We start from the raw sequence: 24,296 nt of genomic DNA on the forward strand, positions 1-24,296 counted from the left end.
CACGCCCCGAGAGTATAGCCCGACGCAGGCACTCTCTTCGACTGTTACTATGCAGTCATTCGTAATGTAATTCGCAAGTCATAGGAGTATCACCCCGGGAGCATAGCCAGACGTAGGCACTCTCTCTGTTTGTTAGATTGCAATTAACATAATAGTTATTATTTCGCTCATAGTCTATTGTATAACGCGAGTGATAAATATAGAGTAAGTTCAATTTATTCTATTATTTCGAACCCCTGATGACCCAGGAACCGTACATAGTGTTTAGGAGAGTGCTTTAGTACAACTTGAAAGGCAAGTTCTTTAGCGTAGCGTTTACTAAAGCAAGTAGCGTTTACATGTTTCAACTAAAGTACTATCCTAAAGCACTCTCCTAAACACTAAGATAATGTAAATCGGCCTTTTCTAACGCATTGACCAAGGAGAGTGTTTAGAGGAGTTGAGACTAATACCTGCAGCTGACTTTAATTATAGAACGTCAAGGCAGAATACAAAATACCATCCGTATCACCTTGACGTCCGTCGTTCCACAACTGAGCGTTTCTTAAGGTATTTTGCCGCGCACCACCACTATGTGGAACCCGCTGCCTACTGAAGTATTTCCGAACCAATTCGACTTAGGGTCCCTCAGGAAAAGAGCCTACCAATTCTTAAAAGGCCGGCAACGCCCTTGCGAGGCTTCTAGCAATGTGACCGGTATCACTTAACATCTCTCTTGTAAATCATCGTTACGAGAACTAAATAAGGGCGCAGGATTACTTTTGAGAAAGATTTGAAATTGGAACTCGTTGAAGTTTTCTCAAACAAAAGTGAGTTGTGTTGAAATAGATGATTATTGTAATTAAAGCCGGAATAAGAAGATAAATTTAATCAAGAGTTTGGATATTGTTCTTAGACCGAAAAGCAGTGTCAGATGTCAACAGATCTCGTGAGCATAACGCGAACTTTATAACGACCTTTGTTAATTGACGCATTGTTCTCTTAACAAGTTAGAAGGTATTTCATGTAAATATACGTATATTTTATTAAATCAAATTATATGTTATAAGACAATAAAGCTTTTATTTCGTTTAAAATATATGTTCTACTTTCAAAGACACCCTTTTATTGACGTGATAACGTCTTTAAAATCGTTTTAGTCGGGTGACATGTTCAGAAACTTGTGTCACACCAAAACCTCACGAGCGCGATCGCAGGTATAACGAGAGAGAGACGGACCGATCTCCCGTCTCATTTCGAGCGTATGTAACTAAACTTGTAGTAAACTTGTCATTTTACACCCGAAATTTATCATCAAAAGTGTGAATAAAACGATAGATGTAATTTAAAATTAGAAAAAATTGTTATCTTCATTAATTCCTTACTTCCCAAAAACTTATATTAAAACTCATAAGACGTTATCACGTAAACATCTCGATCGTAAACCTACTTTACAAATAACCAATATTTTTTTTAATACTATCATGCTTTTAGTCTGTTTAATGTTTCCAGAGAACGCGTTTTGGCCGCAATTCACCGATGTCCAGATTGAGCATTCTGTTAAACGAGCTGGATCTAGACATCCATAGTTGTTCACCTCAGACTTTGAGAGCGATTTTCGTTTAATGTTTATTTAAATTATAATATTATTGTTTTGCTTAGTTAATTTTATAACTTCTTGTATGCTATGTTTGCCTGTAAGTGCTCGACACATTAAAAATTGTATTTTATTTTTCTCTTATCAATGTATCAGTGTGTCAAGCGTTGGCAAGCTTTTATAAATAAATAAATATAGGAAAATGCTTATTAAGCTATTGCATAGCTTTTATCGCGGGATTTGAGCGCGGCGACCGAAAAATACTGCATAAATATACAAATAATTATAATTACATAAGTTGTTAAAAAATTAATGTCAGATCGGTCTCCAATTATGACAGCAATTCAATTCCTATTTATAAGAGAGGGTTGCGAAAACATCCCATTGTTAGAATCAACGTTGATAATGACGTATTAAGATGCCTGAACAAGCAAGTTGATTGACGTCACGGTCCGCTGCCAATATTGGCGTATTATTGTTTAACTTGGAACTTAGTTGGGCTATGCGTTATGGTTTAGGATTATGATAACAAGCTCACTTCGGGGTTTAATAAAAGCTTTGATATATAAATCTGTCAAAGTCAAAATCATTTATTCATATAGGTAACACAATGTACACTTATGAACGTCAAAAAAATGAAATGCTTCTAATTTTACATTTACTGACAGTTCTCAAATCAAGGGCGACGAACGGAAGAGAAGAACTGGCAATAAACTCTCCGCCATTATTTTTAATCGCCAAGTTTTTTGTTTTACCCAACGTTTGTAAGGAGCTGCAACCATTACATGTTCCACATGACATCTTAAGTAATAAATAATAATAAAATAAACTAAAAACAAAGATTTGCCCTCTATCAGCAGGAGGCATGGTAAAATAGGAGCACGCACTTACATTCTCGTGGGAACAACACGCAATGTATGTTATAACTTCATATTTTTTGAATATTGTGTCGTTTTTAAATATTATTTATATCGTATTGTGGCTGTGTCGAAGACAGCGCCGTGTGACTACTTTTCAACTTGAAGTGCAGATTACAAATAAATTTGTTTGTCTCTGGTGACTTGTGAGAATCCTACCAAATTGTCAAACCTTTGATATACATACAAGGCAAGTTACTGTTAGGCCAAAGACGTATGATAGAGACCACCAGTCTTAGGATCCCTAGAGCAACCTTAAACTTGTGCGGTCTAATACATTTTAGCCTAATTTACGAAAGTTTATTTAATAGCGCGGCATTACTTGGTTTTATAATAAAAGGGACTTCATCTCAATTAAGAAACAGTTTAATGTATTATGACCTAAATTTAAGAGAATATTTTCAATCAAACTAAGTGTAGGATTACACAGAGCTGGGTGAGCAAACAGGATCTATCACGGGGACATGACTGAGTGCAAATATTTCAGAGATTTGTACAGCTGCTCTGTAGAGTTACTTTCGAGTTCATACTTAGGAGATTTAGCGAATTCCTCACTTTGTCAAGTACTTTTCACGTTGAAAGTTCTTTTTCTTCTAACAAAATTGTTACTATTTTCTCTTGAAACGATTTCAGGGAATGCTTGCGTTTCGAAACTAAAAGCTAGATTTTTATTTCTATATTTTTATAATTGAATTTATCGGCGAACATTTAGAAAACTACGTAATACTTCGGTTACTAACATTTAATACTTCTTTAACGATTAAAAATGCGAGGATTGTATTAATATTTGGGTCATACACAAAACGAGTCAGAATTTTGTGAAAAAAAAACATAGTCAGAACTTTTACGAAATCAGTCTTATTTATTACCTTATAATCATAGCATTTAAATGACAATATAAAACAAGATCGTTTTTCAGTTTTGACTGAAATATTAAACTTTTAATTTTTTTTGTGACCACTGAAGGGACATACTTCCACAGAATAGAACAAAAACAAAAACAATCGTTACGTTAGTCTTAAAAAGTTATTCATATAAACAAGACAAAGTAAAAAAAGGATTTTAAAAGATATCATCATCACTCGAATCAAAAAATGAACGGCCTTTACATTTCTTTTGTGGTGCATTTGAGTCGTCAGAGTCACTGTATTCTGGGAATGCACGGACTCTGGATTTTTTGGGTGTTTTTTTTGGTGGTGTAATTGAGTTTTCCAAGTCACTTACATCAAGGGTTGGGACCTGAATTTATTAGGAGTTACTGAGTCATCAGAGTGTGTATTAATTAAATTTGGCTTTTGTGGGGTTAATGGTTGACGGGTTGGGCTTGGTGATGATTCCAATGATGGTGTATTAAACAAGGGTTCAAGCAGAGTTGGGGTTGTCGGTCCAGTGGCTGTAGAGGCTGATGTAGTGTTATTAGTGGTTGCTGGACTGGGGGTTGAAGAAGATGTAAAATTCTGTAGAAGTTGTGTTTCTATAAAATTACACGAAATGCCCTCAACCTCTATTTGTCCAATTTCAAAATGGGTACATTCAATATGGGCTGCACATAATAAGCAGCTCAATCGTCTGCAACGTATAATGTTAGGTGCTTTTGCACTCCATGCAACCTGATGAATCTTGAAGGTCCCTTTAAAAGGACGAAGTTTGACGTTTGCAATTTCTTGTATATTAGATACTTCATTATCAATACGAATAATTTCAATGCCTTTACAGTTACCTTTTAAACATGAAATAAAACTATCAATGTTCGATATATCTTGGCCATTTGTAACTGCATTATCGCATGTCCGTTTTATGCATCCACCTACCCCATCAGGAGCACCTTTGCTATGTCCTGCCTCGCTGAAATGCCAGTTAATGATTTCTGCTTTTGAAATTTTGCTAAGATAGTTTGCTATTAAATGAAACATTGTTTTATTACGATACTGGGTAGTAGGCCCATCACTGAGTACATGCAGCTGCTTCAAATCTGGTGTAAGTAACTTTATTCTTTGAATAACAGGTTTTAAATGTGCACAAATGAACACGGGATCGTGTCTTAAGTTTTCTGATACAGTGCAAAGACATGTGGTTTGTGTAAGGTTTGTTGGTGGCTGATTATTTGACGAGTAGTACACACATGTATGAAGTGAAAGTTGTGCATTAGATCCGCCAAAATGGGCTGATTGAATTTCTGATCCATATTTGCAGCAATAATTTTCTGAAAAATCAATATGAAGTAAGCCATCTGTTGGCGTTAAGTTTTGTTTGATTGATCGAATAACTCTGTGTTGGTTTTATTTGCAAGATGTTGAAAATATGTAGGTAATTTTGTCTTAAAAATATTAACGAGTAATTGATGAGTAGTTTTAACGGATTCTTTAATAGTTTTTTGGAATAGCTTTTCTTTTCCTTTAATGACTTCTAACACTTTTTAGTGATCCATCTTTGGTAAATAATTGTATCATTGCCATTGATCACATTAAAATTTACTGTATTCTCAGAGCATTGCAAACACGTCCTTTCCAGGCAAGAAACACTGAGAGTGTTGTTACAGCAGAAAGCCCTGGCAACATCAGTAGCGGTAGAATAACGTATTATCTTAGCTTGGCTTAAAGCACGAGCAATAAAATCATTATTTTACAAATTAAGAATACACTATCGTTACTTTCCAAATCAATATTGCTCTTTTCTGTGGACAATGTCTCTCGTGTGGACTTCTCAGTCCACAGAAAAGATGTCCACAGGAAGGACTTTTATTAAAAAAGTAAGCATTGCTCGATCAGTTTTGACGTTATACAAACAATTTAAAACATTTCGAAACCACTCCTAATAAGAAACGATGGCTGCATGCTAATCGGTAAATTCATTAATTACTTACTAATATACACCAGGAACAGGAAAGACTCACTGATCTTTGATGAAAACTCAGTAAAATTTATAAAAACTGTTGTAATAAACTACGAGCGCTCAGTCACTCAATCCAAACTGGCAAACGCCAGCCGTGTATTGTGGCCAGTACAAAAAAATAATTGTGAAATAGTATTTTGAGTTAGCTCGATAAAATCGATTGAATTTAAGGTCTACAGAAAAGACGTGATTTTGCATAACCAACTGTTTATTGCTAATTGTGTAGGTTTAGCTAGATATATTATATTTAATAACTTGGTAACATTTTAACATTCAGTATACATATTATCGATAATTAATATTTATTATGAGATAACACTTGTTAATTAAGAACAGCATTTGTCAAAATGTGCTTACCACGTTCACGAACAGTCCACAGAAGGGGACATTTTAAAACTTTTCTTTTTTTTTCAACAAATTAGTAACTAAATAATTCCATATTTAGCAAACGTAAATGAAGGAATATTTGTGAATAATATATCAAAATATATATCAGCATAAAAAAAGTATTATTTTTAAACAATCCTCAACCTGAACTAGCCCATGAGTTTGACCCATTTACGTCAATTAATAGTTTTAGGGTCTGTTTCACAATGTATGGATATAGTACCAAATAGCTATGTAACACATAAATTATTTGGAAGATAAATTCAAAGTCAAATCATTTATTTCAATTAGACCATCTAAAATGGCACTTTTGAACGTCAAAAAAAAAATATAAAGAAGATTCTAGTTGCCCCTTCCAAAAGCTAGTTTCGTGTGGAGAAGAATGGGCAAGAAACTCCAATTATTGTGCTATTTGACACTTCATCGGATTCATAATTTATGATGGACTTTATGTGACGAATAGCGCTATCTGACAGTCGTGAAACGCAACAATATTGTTTATCCTACCAATAAGTAATAAATAGCTAATTTGGAACTTATCCGTACATTGTGAAACAGACCCTCAATATGGTAACATTTCAATAGGATAATTTAAACATTAAATAAGTTTAAAATTTGTCAATAATGCAATGGATTTAGGAAGTTTTATTAATATTTAAATAAAAGGTGGATAGAAGAGATAGAAGCAGTACCAGAAAACGTATGGAGAAGGAAAGCCGTAGACAGAGTCAGTTGGAAAAGGCTGGAGGAGGAATTTACCCGTGAGGGGTTCCAATCGACGGTACTGAATGTAGCTAGGATATAGGATAACAAGTAAAAAAATGTAAAATAATCTAAGCTGTATGAATGTCATGATTGAAAATAAAACGGCCTTTATTATTATTAACTAGCTAATCCCTGCACGTTGGGATTGAATGCTTGAGAAATGAGAAACAAAATAAAGAAAATATATCATATAAGTTTATTACTTGTGGAAAAAAAAATGAAAAAATAAAAAAAAAAACAAAAAAACGTATAAAAATTTGGTGCAGAACTTCTTTAGTTTTTGAAGCGTACACAAACCAACATAACATTTTATATATATAGATAGTTGGAAGGAATTAATATTCAGAGATACTTACAGAACAGTTTCCTTCGGTTCATTGAATTGTGATTCTTCATCTATCAGTTGCAAGTTTAAGTTATCATTCTTTTTGTGAAACGTCTTATCATCTAAGAGGATATTCTCCATCTCTATACTATCTTTTTTGCCATTCCCTTCTAATATCCTCTGTTTTATTGACGGCCCTCTATTAAAAGAAGAAGCTAGCAACGTCTCCTGAATGGTTTCATTGCCGTTGCAGATTTTATCTGCCTTATGTGTGGGCATTCGTCCAGAGTGATAGCTATTCCTCACCCCACCCGTTGCTTCGAAGAAGGGCAACACTTGCTTGAACTCCTTTCTAAAATTATCATTCAACCATGCGTACAAAAATGGATTGTAGCATGTTGATGCCATCGCCATTGAGTGAGCGAGGAAGAAAGAGACATAATAATAATTCCACTCGGTCATTTGCGCATAGAAGTCGTTGAAGATATTAATTAAATTTATAGGCAGCCACGATATACCAAATATCGCAACCATCGAGATCAACATTCTATTCGTTCGTCTCTTTCTATCCCTATCTGCCTCTTCTCTCCTTGTGTTCTTAGCACCCGGCTTGGACCGTGCACGGTCGTTCAATCGTATACTAACACATGTATAACATATAGCTATTACTAAAAATGGAATGAGAAACTGTAGCACAGTTGTGAACACTCCAAATATCTTTCTCGACCTATCTGATGGCCAACTCTCCTCGCAGTACGTTTTGTTGTTCGTTATTTGAATTCCCATGAACAAACCATACGGGCACGTGACAACTAACGAGAAAACCCATATGAATATGATGATGAAAATGCACGTATTAAGTTTCATACGCGGATGAAACGGATAGATAATTACAAAGAATCTATCTATAGCTATTGAGGTGAGGGTGAGTGTGGATATGTAAACGCTGGTCCCTTGAGCGTATGGCATTAGATGACATAACAACCTTCCGAACACCCAACGCCCGAGGAATGTGTACATAGGCGTGAGAGGGACTGCGAATATACACAGTAAGATGTCTGATAGCGCCAAGTTTGTTATGAAGAGATTAGTAACTGTTTGCATAGCTTTATTTCTGAACACCACGTAGCAAACGAGGACATTGCCGAAAACTCCGAGGACAAATATTATCGCGTAGAGAACACAGAATGCGACTTGTACTATCTTCACGTCTATGATATCTGTGGTTCTATTAGTTTTGGGTTCATCTAGAACTTCTATTGATTCACCGGTGAGGGTTTTCACAATGAGAAGTCCTCCAAGAAGACCTGTGCTGTTCAGAGTCATAGCTGCTTCATCGTTTTCTTGTCGTCATAAATAATTTCTCTACTGTCGTAGTAGTATTAGAAGTTTCTGATAGTGCTGCCAATCCATCTGAAAAGAAAGGAATTAATAATTAGTCATACATTATATGGGTTTTTCAATTTCAATTTCAAAGAGCGTTTTTTAAGTTTTTGCCGCGCTACGTGGAAACAGTTGCCCACTGAAGTATTTCCGAACCAATTCGACTTAGGGTCTTTGAAGAAAAAGCGTACCAATTCTTAAAATGCCGGTAACGCACTCGCGAGCCCTCTGGCATCGAAAGTGTCCATGGGCGGGGGTATTACATAACATCAGGTGAGCCTTCTGCCCGTTTGCCCCATGTTATATATTAAAAAAACTAATTTATGTAACCCAATTCGTGGAACACAAAATGTTTTGCAAATCAAAAGCATATTTTTTTTTAAAGTAGGTCATCAACTACGTGATTTTACACGGGCTTTAAAAACAGAGTGAAACAATGGGCGCATAAACATTCTTAATTTATTACTGATACCTGATGGGCTAAGTTAACATTCTACCCACGTACAGAATTCTGATTTACAAAAGGTATATGTGAAATTCGTAACGTCCTTATGTGGATTGAAACAGGACCGAAAACTGTTTGAGGTATGGCACGGCAAATTGGCGGGATCACAGCGTGTGCTGTTGCCATGGCAACCTGTATGACCCCATCAACTCGAGGATACATTAACACATATAGTATATCGTAAAGCTGTGGAATAAATCGCACAATAGGAGTAATGTTATTGGATTGTAAACGTCATAGGTTTGAAGTTACATGGGCAGCGGAATTTATTGGAAATTTTGATCAAATTCACTTAATGTTTGTGCGCTATCTACGTAGCTTAGCCACGCGTTGGTTAATAAGCACTAACATTGCTGTGGAAATATATTGAATGACATATTTGGGTCTCTAAAAGAAACCTTTTTATTTCAAAAAGTTATTTGTAGGTTCATTTTAGTTGTTTGTACACCGTTCCATCGAATTTTAAATGGCTCTTTCAAGCAGTATTGGCGTAGCCGGACGTTCAAATCCCGAAATAATAAAGGTAAAAACATCGTGACAATATACTTCTTTCTTATACTTCTTATACCCAACAATCCAAATAAATAGGGGCGTCGCCTACTTGCCTTTAAGAAACACAGAAATCTGAAGCCATTTTTGTACTGCTTTTCTGCTACGAAAATTGTGTGAGGCACGGAAAATGAGCGGGATAACAGCGCGTGCTGTTGCCATGGCAACCAAGGGTAATAGTGAAAAATTATGAACAATTAAGCCGCATTATCGTTAAACTTTAAAGTGATGGAGTAAATGGTGTAAGAAAAAGTTAATTGAGCAAAACTCGCACGTGTTGTAAGAATTGCTTAATTGCTAGTATTTTCCAACAATTTTCTAAAAGTGTTCGCCTCACCGAGCTCCACGCTTCTTAGATTTAATAGCGCGGGAATGAGTTGTATTAAAACGTTCATTTAATGGAAATATTGCAGCGCTGTGGGAGACACTTTTATAGTTCTTCCTATGTAATAACGTTAAATAAAATCCAATAATCCGGAGATTATATTTATTTGTTTAAACATATTTATAGAATTAGTGTTGGCCTAGTGGATTAAGTGAGCGAGTCTTCACCCTGAGATCTTGTGTTCGAGTCCTGCATAGCAATGGATCCTTTTTCTATACAAAATTCAAAATTGTTTTTATATAGTAACTAAAATTATACACGATGTGTAAAAGTAAATAAATACAAATTACTTGTGCCAGTTCCTTTGTTACTTATATGGTAATAAATACGTGTGTGTAAATTATGTATGGCAGACTATGTGTGCGTTTGTGTCTGGTGTGTGAATGTGTAACGTTATATAATAATAGCAATTAAATTCTCCACTTTTCCACCTGTGACTCAACTTGCAGAAGTTGGTATAAATGTTGACAAATAATTGATTGGGTTTCAAGATTTTTTAGAAAAGGTAGTTTTCATGGAAAAAGTATCAACTATTTATTTTTTACCTTTGCTAGAAAGATTACTATTCAAAGAAAGCAGTCTATCAGTCACAATTAACACTTCCCCGTATGGCGAAGGCAAAAATTAAAAAAACTCACATTACATACATTCACTAAAAATCTTAAACGATATCTTCTCAACCTGTCCTATGATACAGAAAATATTCCTATTGTGCGAAAATAGTTTAATTATGTAGAAATTACTGTCTAGTACTGTTAACATGATAAAAGAAAGAGACTACGAGTAGCTGCCTACGGCACTGGGGGCTAGTGCACTTTATTTTTTATTGAGTAAATAAAGTTTTTTCTGTCGTTCTTTCGGAACGTTTTCTGAAAAAGCCTTTATGTTTTGATTCTATGTAATGTATGATATATTCATAACATAAAAGAAATAAATGCACGACTAAATTATATTTATTGTTGTTAAGTTCTGAGAACACCTTCGGTTGCAACCCGTGGGAAGCTACGCTACCTACAAAGTAATATTTACGCGGCTCACTATCTCCGGAGCTTGCAATATAAATTTAAATGAACATGATTCTCTGTTACTAAACGTTTATTACCAGCCCCTTTGTTCAAATACTCCGCTGTTATTACGAAAAAATCCTCATAATTGCACGTTTGATTAAAACAAAACTAGCTGCTGTGGTCTCTGGCAGAATGACCAGCGCTGTGGAACAGTCTACTCCTCAGCATAATGCTGAGCCAGGGCCAATTACAGCCACAGCACATACGCATTACAGATTTGAAACGAACCGAATGTGAAAAGGGAATTTAAAAAAAAAAATTGTATTGTTTTTGATATCTCTAATTTTATTTTTTCTTTGATTATTGTTATTTTGTGTGATTATGTATGTGTGTGTTTGCACACTTGCACAGCTACGCGATTTTGCTAATTTTTATTCTAGATTAAGACAAAGTCTTAGTCATTTTAGAATTGTTTTTTATTGTAGCAACAGGTTGGATAGAGTGAATTCGTTAAGTTAAAGTGTTAAGTGTGAGTTATTTTTATATAGAAATATCCTATCAAAGTTATATTTCAAACAGAGTTAACGTATTGAAATTATTGGACGCCTGACAAAAAGCTATTGTTTGTGGTAATAGATCTCCGATTAATCATCTGCTAAGTCACAGAAATAAATTTTGTGCTTTGGTTGGTATTATTAAAATATGCAATTTCATGATATTATGTAAAAATACGACAATAATTGTAATAATAATTTTGGTGTCATTTATGATATACCAATACAATATTTTCTTATGTATAACTTAGTCTTAAGTGCTAAACAGTGGTAAGTGAATAAATAGAACACAAGAACAGAGTGTCTTCCTATAAAATAGAGATTGTAAGTATTATTATCGGACACTTTCTTTTGTTTAATATTTGTATTAGTCTTAATTTAGGCTAAATCGTAATGTTCCATGTCTCAGTGAAGACACATGTTCAAATTAAAATGTGTATCCGATTTTTTGTAGTGTTATGTCATAATATATTTATAATTGAGTGTGTTCTTCCAAAGGGCTACTTAAAGCTTCATAGAAATTGAAATTGTCTCCCCCTTTCTCTTGTATGAGTCCTCTTGATGTTCTAATAAGCAACTTCGTAGACGGCGCGTTGCATTTTTAAAGGACACCTGTGTGTAGAGGTACTACAGTTCCTTTATAAAGACGTAATCATGTTATTACCATACTGTGGAGTTTATATCTCTATAACGATTTATATGGACCAAACCATACCAAAATATACAGTATTTAAAATATTCTTAAAATAAAAAAAAGAACGTGTGGCTCTCGGGGACTGCCGCGGTAAAGCATTTTTTATCAACTTATGCAATTATAATTATTTATTTATGCAGTATTTTTTTTTATTTGATATTAATTCCGACTGCACCGGCCGCGCCATCGTTACGTCACCGATCTCGTCAGAGAGATGTGAATACGCAGTATGCGTTCTGTCCCGCTCTAACGCGCATTGGCCGCATCTATATTACGTCATCGTGTGTTAGGTTTATTTTTGTTACGGAATTTCTTGATGCGGTCGCCGCGCTCAAAGCCCGTGATAAAATCTATGGCGTAGCTTAAAAATTAAAACAAATATAAAAAGTTTGGTCCCGATACTTATTCGAGCGAGGAAAGCGAGTATTTTATTCAAATTATAATAATCTTAAACATCAATTTGGCAGTCTCTGAAAAATTTGATTTAATAATGTATTTTTTGTTGTTGATTAAATTATATTTAATGGTGTAGAATTTACGCAAATTTATAAGTATTTTTTTACTACTGATTAATATAAATAATTTAAGTATCATTTCAGACAGGAAAGGGTTCAGTACTTGGGACACTCCAGATGCTTTTAAAACCTCCACCCGAAGGTGGTGGTAATAATGATTAGTCATCACACCTATATATTTAAAACGCTGTACTAAAATGTAGCCGTAAAAACATTTGCAGTCGTAAAACGTAAATTAATGTCGTCGCAAATTAATGAAGATCTCGCGAAGAATTCAATTTACGTGATTGCGTCCATTTTGAAGGTTTAGTAAATTACTGTTTATTGTATACCGAACTGCGCCTTCATTATGAGGAACATTTTTTGAATTCATAACATTTACCCAGTTTCATCATCGGATCGAGGCAGAATACAAAATTCCACCCGTATCCACAACTCAGCATTTTTTAAGCCAGTTTTTGCCGCGCTTCACCATTATGTGGAACCACATGTCGACTGAAGTATTTCAATACCAAACCAATTTTTAAAAGGCCGGCTACGCACTCGTGAGCCCTCTGGCATTGAGAGTGTCCATGGGCGGCGTTATCACTAATTAACATCAGGTGAGCCTTCTGCCAGTTTGTTCTTTAAAAAAACGATAATAGAAGTGGATAACTAGAGAAAAGTAGCCATGTAGTAAGTGCGTTCATAATTCAGCTGGTATTGTCGCACGGCCAAGAAATCTGTATTAGTAATAAATGAGCCCTTTAGTTTTTCATACATTCATAAATTGTAATATAAAATTCTTGTTTCCGTGACTGGACAATACATCGACAACACTTATATTCTTTATAGGTAACAGCCTTGCGATTCTGTAACTCATTTTTTGAACTCACACAGAGGTTTTCGAATCGGCGGTCGCTCTCAAATCAGTCGTGAAGCAGTCATTTTATGATTTGGCATTCTGAAAAGGTGGGAGCTTATAGTTTATTGTTTATCAGAATGCCAAATCATCGCAGGGCAGACGTGTCACTCAGTTTTAAGAATCCATAAAGGAGGTAAATTTGTGGTGAATGTCATTAATGTATTATCGAGAGAGGTATGTCAGGACCGTAGAAAGGAAATCCGTGGTCTCACAAATATTATTAGGTAAAATACATTTACCTAATTATTTTTTTTATTTTAATTGAGCACTTTACGATATCTATTATTATTTGACTCAAGGGTTGAAAGTAACAAGAAGTTTTGTCGGTAAAGTGAATTAAAGCATAAAACAAAGAAAGAGGCTGGCAATACCTTGTTGGCTACTATTAGGAGATTAACTTAGGTTTCACTTACAATTTCGTTCGCGTTGCTAACCCTGTTAATAATCTTCTTCTAAGAAATTAACTACCAAATGTACTTAAGAAACTTAGAAACATTAAGTATGTGTTTGCTATCAAAAATGTTGCCTTCAAAATACACCAATGTTAGAACTTGAATTATACCATTAAACTTATTGGAAGTAACTAACTCTAGTGGTTAGTACCCCTGACTGCGAATCCATGGGTCCCGGGTTCGATCCCCGGCTGAGACAAACATCGATGTGATGAGCATTTGGTGTTGTGCTTAGGTCTTGGGTGTTGAAATATGTATTTATCTATCTATAATATGTATGTATTAATGTATATCCGTTGCCTAGTACCCATAACACAAGCTTCACCAGCTTAGCATGGGACTAGGTCAATTGGTGTGAATTGTCCAATCATAAAAAAATAATAATAATAATATATTAATTGATTCATTAATTCTGATTAATGGAAGAAAGGTTTATTTTAACTCTATTCTGCCATTGTATAGCATGAAGTACAGTAAGTTGCTCTTAGTAGTAGATAAGTTGCTTAATTAGCTGTTATTGATAGTAATTTGAAAATAATCCTACAAAAGTGGAAATGTATCTGTGTGTATAGTGTGTGGCATCGTAAAACTAGAACGATTTTACAGTTGCGATGTAAATTATGTGTTGCGAATAAAATTAAGGAAAAAGCTCAAAAACAAAGCTTTTCTTCATAAAAGCTTTACGAATTGTTTTTTACTCATACAATTGTAGCAATATCTCTTAATAAATAAGTTCCACGTATGTCTGGCGTTCCACGTCAGAGCGTTGTAAGACTCTTCCGACCGCGTACCACCACTTTATGGAACCAGCTACTATTTCATTGTTACGGTTAGGGCCCTTTCAAAAGAAGACCGTACCAGTACTTTAAAGGCCGGCATCGCACTTGTGTGTAGTGTAGTGTCATGGTAAACTTTTAACTTTAAGTGACTCGGTTGCTCATGTGCCATAAAGCCTTTATATTTAAACTTTTTATTTTATTGTAGTATATTTGTACGATAAACTATAATTATACCAAAAGGAATGTATAAATCCTTTAGTATCGTGAAAATAGTGGATATACAATAGGTACACCAATTTCTGAATAGGAGTGATTTGTAGGTTCTTTCGAAGTTTGCCGAAGACGGATCGAAAAAAGTTGTGTGAGTTTGACGTTTGTATTATCTGTGTACCATCGAGTTACAAACTATCGGACGATAGCCTGTGATTTAAGTGAGGACTGAAACTTTCTGATTATATAGGATTTTATTTAGCCTTCCGGCAACAATAAAGAGTATGATTCGGAGATTTATTAAAAATCGAATATAATTCATAAGAAATCTGTGTTATTCCACTCCTTCAACAAAAGTATCCCATGTCTCTTTTCATCACAGCATAAACACGATTTGACGGAAACAGACGAAAGAGTACTAAAGTACTGTATAAATAACCCACTTATTGATAAACAATAATAATCCAGTGGCGCTACAACTAAATATATCTTGGCCTCAGATTGCATCCGTTTTTTTGACATTTTTTATTTCACAGACCAAAGGTGATCCTAGACAAAGGCCACGGTAACGATGCGAAAACGATGCGCCCAAATTTGGGGGGGGGGGGGGTGAGGACGGAGGGGGAGGGGTGTAGGAATCACCCCCAAAAATTTTGCGCGCCGGAAACAAAATTTTTTTTTTTTTACCTGGGGAAAGCCTCATTAAAGCCCTTAAACCTTATTCAAGCCTCCCCAGATCGGCTTAATGGTCGCCTTCGGCGACCAAATATTCATATACTAACCTAACCTAACCTAACCGATCTAAATAATATTGGTTTTTTTGGACAGCTCCGATCTAAATAATAATTGTCTAATCAAGCCTCCCCAGATGGGCTTCTTGATCGCCTTCGGCGACCAAATATTCATATACTAACCTAACCTAACCTAACCTAACCTAACCGATCTAAATAATATTTGTTTTTTTGGACAGCTCCGATCTAAATAATAATTGCTTAATCAAGCCTTCCCAGATGGGCTTCATGATCGCCTTCGGCGACCAAATATTCATATACTAACCTAACCTAACCTAACCTAACCTAACCGATCTAAATAATATTTGTTTTTTTGGACAGCTCCGATCTAAATAATAATTGTTTAATCAAGCCTCCCCAGATGGGCTTCTTGATCGCCTTCGGCGACCAAATATTCATATCCTAACCTAACTGATCTAAATAATATTTGTTTTTTTGGACAGCTCCGATCTAAATAATAATTGTTTAATCAAGCCTCCCCAGATGGGCTTCTTGATCGCCTTCGGCGACCAAATATTCATATACTAACCTAACCTAACCTAACCTAACCGATCTAAATAATATTTGTTTTTTTGGACAGCTCCGATCTAAATAATAATTGTTTAATCAAGCCTCCCCAGATGGGCTTCTTGATCGCCTTCGGCGACCAAATATTCATATCCTAACCTAACTGATCTAAATAATATTTGTTTTTTTGGACAGCTCCGATCTAAATAATAATTGTTTAATCAAGCCTCCCCAGATGGGCTTCTTGATCGCCTTCGGCGACCAAATATTCATATACTAACCTAACCTAACCTAACCTAACCTTACCGATCTAAATAATATTTGTTTTTTTGGACAGCTCCGATCTAAATAATAATTGTTTAATCAAGCCTCCCCAGATGGGCTTCTTGATCGCCTTCGGCGACCAAATATTCATATACTAACCTAACCTAACCTAACCTAACCGATCTAAATAATATTTGTTTTTTTGGACAGCTCCGATCTTAATAATAATTGTCTAATCAAGCCTCCCCAGATGGGCTTCTTGATCGCCTTCGGCGACCAAATATTCATATACTAACCTAACATAACCTAACCTAACCTAACCTAACCGATCTAAATAATATTTGTTTTTTTGGACAGCTCCGATCTAAATAATAATTGCTTAATCAAGCCTTCCCAGATGGGCTTCATGATCGCCTTCGGCGACCAAATATTCATATACTAACCTAACCTAACCTAACCTAACCGATCTAAAATAATATTTGTTTTTTTGGACAGCTCCGATCTAAATAATAATTGTTTAATCAAGCCTCCCCAGATGGGCTTCTTGATCGCCTTCGGCGACCAAATATTCATATCCTAACCTAACCGATCTAAATAATATTTGTTTTTTTGGACAGCTCGGCGCTACGGGAAATGCAGCCCCTCCACCCTTGCGTACCAAAGCACAGGCATTTTATTCAAGGCAGTTACAGCGGGTGGGGGCTGGGGCTGCTCTTCCTCCGCGCCTCCGATTATTTATATACACTCACAAGACAGACAAGACCACGTGGATAGTGGGGTGCTCTGATTCGGTTTTGGGTACTTTTTGAATAATTTAAAAATTTTCGGAACAATACAGTAATTGAAACATGAAATTAATGTAATGTATGTACATTTGACAAGTAATGATTAAATTAGATTCAACTATAAAATTAACAAACGAGAATGACACATCACTTATAACCAATAGAAAACGAAAATGTCACATCTCTTATAACCAATAGAAAAGTAGGTAGATAATGGCGGATTGTTTATAAATTTCAATACATTTCACAAAAAAAATTTTTTAAATACTTTGACGCATTTCCGGCAGCTAAAATTACTTGGAGGTGTTCCAATCAAGGTCCCCGAGACTCCTGCATAATCAGTATCATCAGATTCCAACGCACTATTATCACACCCAACCCGCGATACCTGTAACTTGTATCAGTGTATAAGTGATAACTTATTCCACGTTATTAAATTTGAATAGGTAGGCATCCCTACTTATCGGCAAAGAAAACAAAGGGTTTAGTTATGTGTGTGTGTTATAATTCTAAAATAATATTAAATAGCGTTTTTAACTTGATTATTAGTCAGTTGCGTTAATTTTCTGATTAAGCAATAAAATCCCCTAAGAAAGCTAACCTATGCAAGTTTAGAAAATTCATCAATATCAATAATGTAAAGATTAGATTATTGTGAAAAAGCGTGGGTTGCTCGATAGACGAAAAATATGGCACAGAATGATTTTTCACTTTTTAGTTTGATGTGCTTTAAAAGCGTGTTTTTTATTTTTTTTTAAACTATTATTTATTTTTTAGTTTTATTTTTTTTTATTTTTTTTTTCATTTTTTTTTCGGATTATTGCATTGTCATCGATCTTTGACAGGTGCGCAAAGTTTGAATTAAATCTGTCCGTTAAAAGTGGGTCAAAATCGAGTCCGAAGGAGTCGGTTACATACATACATACATACATACATACAGGTGAAGCTAATATAAAGCGTGTAAAAATACAGAGTGTACATTAAAAGTCGACCAGTCTCGGAAAAGTTATAACCCAATACTTTCGTGTCAATGTTATCTCTGAGTAGGCAATCAACTTATAGTAAATCAGATAAGCTCATGATAACATTAATGGTGTGATATTTTGTCAAAGTAAAAGCTATTCCCCCAATACTTGGGAGTCATTGAATTTATATTAAATTATTGTGTTACAGTAATATTGCATAATAATAATTTGGGAAAATACATAGCATAATCGCAAAATAGGTGGAAAAGAACTATGGAAGTTGTGAAATCGAGGTCTTCTAAATAAAAGCTATTAATCTCATTAGGAAATGTAAATGTATTGACAGTTCTCCTCGTCCGGTCTACGCCATTGCCTTGAGAACTGGCAGTAAATGTAAAATTAGAAGAATTTAGCATTTAATATGTATTCCTTTATTCACGTTCATAAGTGTACATTGTGTTACCTAAATGTATAAATATAATAGATTTTGACTTAGAAACGTAAGTTATATATGTCTATTGTCTATATAGTAAGATAAAAAAGGGGGTAGGGAGAAGATATATTCCTCAGTATATTTAATTGATAGTTATAGAAGATTTTTCTACTACTTAAACAAGTCAATTCAGCCTCGAGTGTAATTTCGAATTGCGCGTGTGCCAAAAGGCGCGCCTATACGTGCCTACATGCGCTTCCAAAGACGAGCTTATACGCGCGTAAAAAAAACTAGTCTGTAACCGCCCTAAGCCTAGCCATAGCCAAGACAAGTTTATATTAATGCTATTCAATGACTCTGTTCTAGTCACACTCCATATGTCTTGATTCTATTGTTTTTGGTATGATAACAGATAAAACTTTTTTATTAATCTGTGAAGCTAGATGGAAATGTATTCATTGCAAAAACAGACGATATAAATTTCATCTGAAATAGAAAATTAAATTGAGTGTTTAGAAGTGTATAGAGAAAATAATTTCAAGTTGAACTAGTAGTAGTTTTAATTGTGTAACATGACATCATCATTCTGTATTTTTAATTACTTAATTGTCCGTTTGTTGGCGCCAAGTTCGCAGTTTAGTCTCACCTAAGTCTCCGATTTCCATAATTAAACGCTTGAGGACACTCAATGCTAGAGGGTTCGCGAGTGCGTTTCCGGATTTTAAAGAATTGCTACGCTGTTTTCTTGAAGAACTAAGTCAAATTGGTTCGGAAATACTTCAGTGGGCAGCTGGTTCCACATAGTGGTGGTGCGCGGCAAAAACTGCCCTGAAACGCTCAGTTGTGGACGACGGAAATCGAGATACGGATGGTATTTTTTATTCTGTTTAGACGTGAAGAAACTCAGTGATGATAAACCAACCACATAGTGATGCGTTTCATCTCACCCTTGTAATTAAGTTTGACATTTGAACTTCAAATCTCACCTTACGTAATTAAGACATAGATAATTGTGTAATTATGAAAGTTATACAAAGGAATCAATACCATTGTATGTATAATCCCACCTAAGTATACAGGCAAATGACATGTCATTAGAGAGCACTCATTGTCAATCAAAGTTCGGATAACCTTTTAGATCGGGTTTCAAAGCTTTTAGCCAGGAAACATATTCTATTAATGTTTGAAGCCAAATTTTCCGTATTAATTTTTTAAATGTGTTTTTCCTTATCTGCGTCGGTACCCTCTTACGCCTATAGCGATCCAGACTTCAATGTTGGATTTTGTATCGCGCGATACTTTTTTTTAATGAGGTGTAAGTGCGCTTACGCATGCCCGCGCCCGCGCAGCTTGACGCGGGGACTGTGTGGCTGGGTCTAAACTCAAAACCCTCTGCTATTCAGAGGTGTAGCGAGACCCACCCACTAAAATCACGTCACCCCTTCACACGTCCTTAAGATGGGCCCTGGGGGTTCGCCAGGCATTCTCCCAAGGTCTTAAAAGGAATGTTGAATTACTGACCACTTGTAATTTTCATCCTCGGCCTAGAACGTATTGATACATACATCCTACACAGTCTATTTTCTTAGGTAGCATACTCACTGCTTGCCTTAGAATTTTTTTTTCAACAATTCACACCAATTGACCGAGCTAAGTTGGTGAAGCTTGTGTTATGGGTACTAGGCAACTGATATACATACATATTATAGATAGATAGACATATAAATACATATTTAAACACCCAAGACCTAAGCACAACACCAAATGCTCATCACATCGATGTTCGTCTCAGCCGAGGATCGAACCCGGGACCCATGGATTCGCAGTCAGGGGTACTAACCACTAGACCAATGAGTCGTCAAAATTCGACCGTGCCCGCCGAAATCGAACCCCGGTAGCCGCTCACCTAGCTGCCACATTCAAAGACCGCTAGGCTATAAGGCCCTTAATTACAGATTACTGATCTGACTTGACTTAATTTCCTGTAACCCCTTGATGGGGCAGAGGGTCAGTAAGTCTCCATCGCGTTCGGCCTTGAGCCTCGTAATTCACCTAACTCCAAGTCTTTCCGGCTCTCTTTGCCTCAACTGTAACTGTACGACACCAGGTTTGCTTGGGACCCGCTTTTTTCGTGGGTTCCAATCCAGCGCCTGCTTGGGGATATAATTGGAATCTCTTCGATGTTTCTGGTTATCATTTCTACTTGTGTCGCTTGATCTGCTGGCTGGGGTTGCACAGAGTTTTGGTACTCCTAGTAATATAGAATTATCATCATTAAATATTCATGTTATGAAACTAAAGTATCGACGCGGAGGTCGGACGACGGAATTCTGTTCTTATCATTATCTTTTATCTCTTCAAATCCGTTAACAAGATGACATGTGTTGACATGGAATTAATAATCTATTATCTTTATATACTGTCCGGACTTAGGTATATATAAATACAATCTCAGAAATTTTGAGGAATATCTAAAGCGGCGTGCGTGTTCTAACAGCATTACCGGGAAGATGGATTACATGGTTACATGGGTCATTGCAATTGAATGCATGTAAAAAAAATTTACTGTGTGTGTTTTGTTGCGGCGATGTGTGTCCCTCGCACAATCGCGAAATATATAATTATTTTTTATGATTGCAAATTCCTTAAAGCTTCTAATATAATATTTAGGACAATATTGTAACCATAGAACATATGGACTTACTGTTTGCTTAAATAAATAAATTGTAATTATAAAACCGCTAAACTTATTTACACACGATTTTAACATTGTAAAAAGAATGTATTATTAGTTGGTACTCCGCCCAAAACTTCGCGTGAATTGTTAAAAAAAAAATTGCGATTACTTTAACAAACTCGAAATTTCAATTACAAAAACAAAAAAAAAGGGTGCGTGTACTTATGTACGCGCGTAAAAAGTTATACTTCTTTGGCATTATTAATAATAGTCTTTGATTGCATGCAAATAATTAATTACAATTAAATAATCAAAGACTGGAAAAGGAGTCATTATAGTCAATAAAGTTCAGTTTACATTTGAAAAATTAAATAAATATTTATTATTATTTTCTTACATTAAGTGTAACATAAATTATATTATTATTCGAATGTTGTTTTTAAATTATGTCCAATGCCGTAGCATCTTCCGTGGGCAACTTCATTCTGTTAATTTTGTGTCACGGTGCGCACGCATCGTACAATTTCACTCTCATCAATTTTTCATAACGCGCCTAAAGAAGTATAACTTCAAAAGAAGCATAAAAGCTTCTTAAACCGGTGACCCCAGATCTGGTGCTTTCCTGGCTCAACGAATAAGTATCGCAATACAGCGAGGAACAACACAATACAGGAAATGGTTCAAGCGTTAAAGGTACACTGCCACAGGGACCATACTTTTAAAATTTGTGTTAATTTTATTGAAGTTTAATTATGATTACTAATAAAAATATAATAATTATTTGTGAAAACCATATAAAAATACGTTTGGTAGTTTTTGAAGTGATCGCGTATTGACGCAGCGGATAACTTTTTAATAAAATATACATAGCTTTAGACACGTTATACTTTGTATGTTAATTAAACATGAAATAGTTCGAGTACATTTAAAATTGCCGCTTTTTGTAACAAAAATTTAATCTGTCTCGCATACATTTTGTAATCGCATTGTATAAATTTCCAATCAAAAAGCCGAGTTTCATTACGCAGGAATTGTAATACTTTTAATTCCTGAAATGTTTGTCCGAGATTCGTAGTTTTTTATTTTCAACTTAATGAAAACGGGATGTGAAACGAAGCAATAATGATTTTTACTGAAGAGGTTTATAATCCACGCTTTGAAGTGTTAGTTTCATTAGAGGTGTTTCTACAATATATACTGGAATACTAGTTCAAAAGGTTCTATTCATAAAGCAAGTTTCAATTTATTTATAAATTCCCGCTTTTTCCGACACAGATTTTGCTAACATTAATTTTGCCACGCGCTGAAAGAATAAGTAGATTAGAGAACTCTAGATCAAACGGCTTTACAATAACTATGCTAGACACAAATTATGTTATTGAATGTATGAAAAGTGTGACCAGGCGTTAAGTAAATGAATTTCTAAAAATTTTTGTCATGTATATAGTAGAGTATTTTGTCTATACAATCTACGTACAAGATTTTTTGTCTGTGTAACTGTCTTATTACCGTTTATATACGTCGAGTATTCATTGTTAGTAAGCCTTTTATTGCAAAATCAAAGTAAACTTGATCCTATTACAATTTAAAAAAATTATAGAAATTTATCTGTAAGTAATATCAATGTTTTAATTAGTTTGCAAGAACCCCTTCGCAGCTGAAGGCCACCTCCAAGGTATCTCTGCCATGGGCAAGCTGCATGCAGCTCGAGCCAGCCAATTTGATAATGTCATCCGTCGATCTCGTGAGCGGTTTTTAGTATCGTTTTTCAATAGAGGTCCCACGAGTCGCCCTTATGGTCCACCGGTCGTCTGACAGTCTTCGTACATGCCCCTTTCCATTTAAGCTTCAGAGCATAGTTAAGGGCATTGGTAGCTTTTTAATGTTTTTTTATTTTTGTGCGTCTCATTTTATTAATTATTAAATAGCCGTAAATGCAGGGAGGTTTTGTTGTTTTCGCATGAGAACACAACAACTTTGGAACACTAACTCATGCACTAAGCACGTTAAGTTTCATACCATATATTGGTGTACCATTAAAAAGGAATCGCCCTAGTGTTTGTCACCAATTCTTTTCCATCGACGGAGTTCCAAACCAATTCGACTTGGGAGCCTATCCTAGCCGTTTGCCTCTGTTCTACGAAAATCTATGTTCTTCGACTCATTTCAACACAAAGAGTATAACACTAGATAAACTAAAAAGATATTAAATTATACACGTAACAAAAATTCGAGCAACATCATTTGATTTCCGAACCTTTTCAGAGCTTTTCCCCTAAATGGACTTAATCTATCATCATGAAACAAATAGCGTGTAGACAATAGGAATCTGATCAAATATCAATGTGGGTATTATGTTACGTGAGAGCTTTTTAATTCTGCTGATGGCTTCCAATCGGTAATTTAGCCTGAGTGGAGTCATTGGTTTTTGTTTGTAATCTGCCAAAAATATATAACGCATGTTTCAAACGGATTATTTCGCCTGAATCAATCAATGTTATGTGAAACAAAAGACAACGCGTCTTTAAATAGTGGTTGGTCAAACAGAACTGTATTGCGTATTGGCTAGAGACACTTTTGGTGTCATCATTCATCTTGTGCCTGAATCAATAACTTTGACAGTTATGTGAATCAAAAGACAACAGGTCTTTAAATAATGGTTGGTCATACAGAACTGTGTAGCGTGTTGGCTAGAGACACTGTTGGTGTCATCATTTGTCTTGTGTCTGAATCAAAAACTTTGACAGTTATGTGAAACAAAAGACAACACGTCTTTTAATAGTGGTTGGTCAAACAGAACTGTGCCGCGTGTTGGCTAGAGACACTGTTGGTGTCATCATTTGTCTTGTGTCTGAATGAAAAACTTTGACAGTTATGTGAAATAAAAGACTACACGTCTTTTAATATTGGTTGGTCAAACAGAACTGTGTTGCGTGTTGGCTAGAGACAATGTTGGTGTTTCATTAGTCTTGCGCTGGAATCAAAAACATAGAGAGTTATTTTAAACAAAAGACAACACTTCTTTAAATAATGGTTGGTCAAACAGAACTGTGTCGCGTGTTGGCTAGAGACACT

General features: G+C 35.3%; 1 protein-coding gene across 1 annotated transcript in view; it reads right to left on the minus strand.

The window, feature by feature from the left end:
* Positions 1-24,296, minus strand: part of LOC125048924 (prolactin-releasing peptide receptor-like) — a 69,719-nt gene that overhangs the window by 5,557 nt on the left and 39,866 nt on the right. The window contains exon 2 of the mRNA XM_047647884.1: positions 6,894-8,275. Within this exon, the coding sequence (XP_047503840.1) occupies positions 6,894-8,188 (1,295 nt within the window). The 5' untranslated portion in view covers positions 8,189-8,275. The remainder of the gene's footprint in view (positions 1-6,893; positions 8,276-24,296) is intronic.

This window comes from Pieris napi, chromosome 4 (genome assembly GCF_905475465.1).
Source record: "Pieris napi chromosome 4, ilPieNapi1.2, whole genome shotgun sequence".
NCBI classification, from domain to species: domain Eukaryota; kingdom Metazoa; phylum Arthropoda; class Insecta; order Lepidoptera; family Pieridae; genus Pieris; species Pieris napi.